Source organism: Meles meles, chromosome 5 (genome assembly GCF_922984935.1).
Source record: "Meles meles chromosome 5, mMelMel3.1 paternal haplotype, whole genome shotgun sequence".
Taxonomy (NCBI): Eukaryota; Metazoa; Chordata; class Mammalia; order Carnivora; family Mustelidae; genus Meles; species Meles meles.
The window spans coordinates 112,507,613-112,513,331 of record NC_060070.1 but is presented as its reverse complement, the minus strand read 5'-3'; the positions used below and the strand labels follow the sequence as shown (position 1 = coordinate 112,513,331).

The 5,719-nt window shown below is 36.9% G+C and overlaps 1 protein-coding gene across 1 annotated transcript; it reads left to right on the top strand.

Moving 5' to 3' along the window:
- The first annotated feature begins 2,587 nt into the window (after window positions 1-2,587).
- Window positions 2,588-3,835, top strand: LOC123942192 (WW domain-containing oxidoreductase-like). Its single transcript, XM_046006083.1, is given in 3 exon segments — window positions 2,588-2,841; window positions 2,843-2,964; window positions 2,967-3,835. Coding segments are annotated over 3 exon segments (1,215 nt in total). The 5' UTR covers window positions 2,588-2,617.
- Window positions 3,836-5,719: the final 1,884 nt, after the last annotated feature.

The following is a 5,719-nucleotide window of genomic DNA, read 5'->3' as shown; positions in this document are numbered from 1 at the left end:
AAGTTGAGCCCTACATTGGGCTCTGCACCCAGTGGGGAGTCTGCTTAAGATTCTTTCCCACTCCCTCTGCTGATCCCCCCATGTGGTCTCCAAAATAAATTTTAAAAATCTTAAAGAAAATAGTTACTATCTTAAGAGTAATAAAATTTTGCAGTCATAAACATGGTATATCTCTCTGTTTACTTAGGTCTTTAGCCTTCTACAGAAATGTGTTGCAGTATTCTGTGTGCATGTCTTGTGTGTGTCAAATGTGTTTTTCTTCTTTCCAGTCTCTATTATTCACACTTATCTCACCTTATTGCACAGGCTAGGACCTTCAGTACTAAGTTAATTACAAGCAATGATAACTGTTATTCTAGACCTGATTTTTATCTTAGTGGGAAAGAATTCAGTATTTCACTCTTAAATGGCTTCAATGGCTTTGGGAAGTTTTCTCTTATGGAATCCCCTGTGCTCTCCTCTCTTCTTTCCTCTCTTTATGGCTAGGGCTCCCTCCTCTCCACAGTACCCACAATCCATTTCTCCCCAAACTACATCTCTTGCACCCTTTACCTTCCATGATGTGGCGTCCTTCCTCCTTCTAATTGTGCAGTTTATTCTGTTAGTCCCAAGATTGATTTCTTGGGTATTCAGAATGATTTGATATTCATCTAGCTGTGATCAAGGGGCAAAGCAAACATATGGTCCTCCTTCTGCTCACTATCTTAGCTCCTCTCCCAGCTTAATTTTTTTTTTTTTTTTTTTTTTGTCTGATTGCTGGGGCTAAGGCCTCTAGTATTATGTTGAAAAAAAAAAAACAACTGTGGACATGCTGAAATTTTCAGTTTTTCACTGTTGAGTATGGTGTTTGCTGTGGGTTTTCATGTATGACCTTTATTATATTAGGTATATTCCTCTGAATGCACCTTATTGAGTTTTTATCATGAAGAGAGTTCAGTTTTGTCAAATTCTTTTTCTGCATCTATGAGATGATTTTGTGGCTTTTGTCCTTCATTTTTTTAATGTTGTGCCAGAAATATTATTAAATAGACACATAGCAAAGAGAGAAGACAACATAAGTGGATTCAATTTAAATCATACAGCTTTATTGAGCAGATGTTTTATGTGCTCAAAGTTGAGAAATCCAAGGATAAGACTAGCAATAAGAAATTTTGGATGTTATCATATGATGTGGAAATGATGAATGAAGTTCCCTATAACAATTTTCTTTTCATTTACGAACATGTGTGATCTGAAGGATAATCCAATGACCTGAGTGTTGAATCGATAGTTGAAAATCAATTATATAAAAGATGTTTGAGGGGCACCTGGGTGGCTCAGTGGGTTAAAGCCTCTGCCTTCAGCTCAGGTCGTGATCCCAGGGTCCTGGGATCAAGCCCTGCATCGGGAATTCTGCTCAGTGGGAAGCCTGCTTCCCTTCCTCTCTCTGCCTGCCTCTCTGCCTGCCTCTCTGCCTACTTGTGATCTCTGTCTGTCAAATAAATAAATAAAAATCTTAAAAAAAAAGATGTTTGAGAAGGTGTCTAGGCCAAATTAAAAAAAAAATTCTAATTACGGTGGTCCTAAAATAAATTGTTGCACATTCTGATGAATAAGTTCTTCAAAAATACTTTTGTTGGGAGACTAATCTCTGAAAAGAAATGTTTTCTATTGAAGAATATCTTAATTAAATGTATAGATTAATTTTATATATTTGTGAAATTTGCTTGTATATTTTGTTTCCTAGATAGCAGGTAAAGGAGAAAAAAGAAAGTGTGAATACTTTCTTGAAGGAAATAATTCAATAAACACTCATATTTACTAACTTTTTATCTTTAGTAGATTCTTTTAGATTCTGGAGTGTTAGAAAAATACATCTATAATAGTTGAGAATTTATAACAAAACTCTTAAAATGGTTCCTATGGAAATGTTTTATCGGTTATTTTAAAATTTTTAATCTGTTATTAAAATATAAACTAGTTAAGTGTTACAATCTCTCAAGGTTGAAAATAATATCTTGTTTTGATCTTTACTAAAAAATATGCAAGAGAGTATATTGTATTAACATAATATAATGGTTAAATTGTAATTTCATGTAAATATTTTGTGGTAATTATTTATATGCCTTAATTATATAAGCCAGTGTTTAATCCTTGATAAAGAATGTTGAGAACTTTTCAAGCTAGCTGCCTTTTTTTGCTTTTGAAGTTCAGCAAATTAAGTACTGGACTCTGGAGAATTAAATGAATTGATCTTAGTTCTAATATAAAATAGTCTAATAGATAGCTCTCCTGAGTACTAGTGTACCTGTCAAATTTTGAGTTCTGATTTCATGTGACCAAATATGATAATGGTAATTGTTGTTTCAACAGCTAAGATATGAGAAAGAGGAGGTTGGGGATGATGATATTGAGTTTATTAATTAACTAGTTTGATAGTTTTGTATAAAATCTGTTTAGAAATTCACCTGGGAAGGTAAAAATGTTTTTAGTGAAAGAGTGCAGTCAAGCCTGGAGGTAGAGATATTTATTCATTTATTCATTCATTTATTTATGAAATACTCAGTGAGTTCCTGGGCGCGGAGACCGGGCAGCGGGCGACCGAGAGAGTAGGTGACCGAGCGCCTCCTCTGCCGTCATGGCAGCCCTGCGCTACATTGGCCTGGACGACACGGACAGCGAGGACGAGCTGCCCCCGGGCTGGGAGCAGAGAACCACCAAGGACCGCTGGGTTTACTACGCCAATCATGCTGAGGAGAAGACCCAGTGGGAACATCCAAAGACTGGAAAAAGAAAACGAATAGCAGGAGATTTGCCATATGGATGGGAACAAGAAACTGATGAGAATGGACAAGTTTTTTTTCGACCATATAAATAAAAGAACCACCTATTTGGACCTGAGACTGGCGTTCACGGTGGCTGATAACCCTACGAAGCCAACCAGCAGGCAGAGATACTACGGCAGCACCACCGCCATGGAGATCCTCCAGGACCCGACTTCACCGGCAAAGTGGTCGTGGTCACTGGAGCTAATTCAGGAATAGGGTTTGAAACTGCCAAATCTTTTGCCCTCCATGGTGCCCACGTGATCCTCGCCTATAGGAATATGACAAGGGCCAATGAAGCTGTGTCACAGATTTTAGGAGAATGGCACAAAGCCAAGGTAGAAGCAATGACCCTGGATCTTGCTCTGCTCCATAGCGTGCAGCATTTTGCTCAAGCGTTCAAGGCCAAGAATCTATCTCTTCACGTGCTTGTGTGCAATGCAGCGGTTTTTGCTCTACCCTGGGGCCTCGCCAAAGACGGCCTGGAGACCACCTTCCAGGTGAATCACCTGGGGCACTTCTGCCTTGTCCAGCTCCTTGAGGATGTCCTGTGCCGCTCCGCTCCTGCCCGAGTAGTTGTGGTCTCATCGGAGTCCCATAGATTCACAGATATTAATGATTCCTCGGGAAAACTGGACTTCAGCCACCTTTCTCCATCGAAAAATGACTACTGGGCCATGCTGGCTTATAACCGGTCCAAGCTCTGCAACATTCTCTTCTCCAGTGAGCTCCACCGCCACCTGTCCCCACACGGGGTCACGTCGAACGCCGTGCATCCTGGAAACATGATGTACTCCTCCATTCACTGCAACTGGTGGGTGTACACGCTGCTGTTTACCTTGGCCCGGCCTTTCACCAAGTCCATGAGAATCCACCCGTCCCTTTTTGTATCCTCAAATTTATCTTCAGAACAGACACATCACCAGGACGCAGAAGCCCCGAGCCACATGGTTTGGACTCAGAACTGGTTGTCATTATTTCATCTACTCTGCATGGAGAATGAGCCAGGAGAGGGAGTCATGAGCCCATGAGAGGAAGTGTGCTTTGGACTCCCAGTCTAAGGTCAAATACAAAATAATAACCCTTGTGGATATCCTAGAGGTACTGGCTGTTAACCGTTGGGCAAGAGGCTTCTTTCTGAGACTCCTCCAGTATTGAAAATGAAAAATCCTCAGGACTAAGTCAACCACTCAGAACAAATGAGCTCACACAGCACCTGGCACAATCTAGGTTCTCAATAAAGGCTAGCTGATCTTTCTTATTGTAAAAAAAATAAATAAAAAAAATTCATTTATTTATGAAATACTTATTTATGCCTTAGTATATCCCAAGAGCTTCTCCATATGCTCTAATTCTACAAGTTGACAGATTAAGTCATATAAGTAGAGAAAATTTCCAAAGAAATTAAAATTTTGAATGGGGGGGGGAAAGGTCAACGACAAAAGGGATAAAGGCAAAATAACTACATCTAAGATCTGAATAGTGGAAAAAGAACCATAGATAGATACAGGACAGTTTTAGAAATATAAAGGTACAACAGGAAAGAACAATGAAGAAAGACTCCCACTATGGAGAATTTAGGCTGTGATTTTTTTTTCCATAGAATCAAATGCCATACAGTCTTAATAGATGCCTGCAAATTTGGGGTTCTAAGAAAAAGCTAATATATTTTGCCAAATAGTTGTAGTTAATTAGTGACTTTTACAAGCCTAGTAGAGTGTTGAGAGCTGAAGCAAACTTTCAGAGACTTAAGGAAAACATGGTGATAGCTAAGGATTTGAGAATAAACTATTCCATAAAGATATTAAGCAAGAAGGAAAGGAGAAAGGTTATAGTAGTTTTAAGAAAAAGAGGTTAGTGGAAAGAGGGTAGGAAATTCATTTATTAAGAATGACCCATGTGAATGTTACTATGGCATCTACTTTATACATTAATTAATATGTAACTTCAGAGAGAAGTGAAAAACTTTTATAGAAAGCTGGAGCATTTGGTGGTATATGAAGACATATATTACACACTATTATACCAAGTATTTAAGCTGGACAGTCTTTAATGCAAGAAAAAAAGTGTTCATAAGAAATAAGAATTTCTGTCAAGGAATACCATAAGACAACTGTGAGAAGATATTTTCAACTCATATATCTGGTAACAGTTTGTTACCTAAAATATTGGAAGAATTCCTTTAAAAATCAATCATTAAGAATTGAATAAAGAAGCCAATAGAAAATGATGAAAGATACAAGTATGTATTTCATAGTAGACAAAATGTTAATGGCTAGTGAATATAGGAAAAGTTGTTGAGCATCTTTAATAGTCAGGAAAATGTAAATTAAATTCATAATAATATATTAACCTACAAGATTAGTAAAAGATAAAAAGTCTGACATTACCGATTTTAATCGAATATTGAAACCACATGAATGCTCAGTCACTACTAATGTGAGGATAAACTGGCACAATTTGGACAGAGTTTGACATTACCTAATAAAATTGGAGATGTGCATACCAATAACCTAGCAATTCTATTGCAAGATATATAATGAGACCCTTTTCCAAAAGTACAACAGAAGATATTAAGAAACATTCATAATTCATTGTTTTAAATTACAAAAATAATGAAAGCAACTTAAATGTCTACTAGGAAGGAACATTAAATAAATTAAGGTATAAAAGAATATAATATGAAGTATAGCAATACACACCAATAGGCTTTATTCTCAGAAAAATCATGTTGAATGAATAAAGGAATTAGGAAAAAATATATAGTAATAGTCAATTTATATAAGTACCAAGTTATATGTAAATAAAAAACATTATTTAGGAATACATACAAAGTTGGTAAGTGCAAAAAAAATTCAAAGAAATAAGAAACTTTAGAAAAACAATCAACTTTGTGGAGAGAAACAATTATTTCA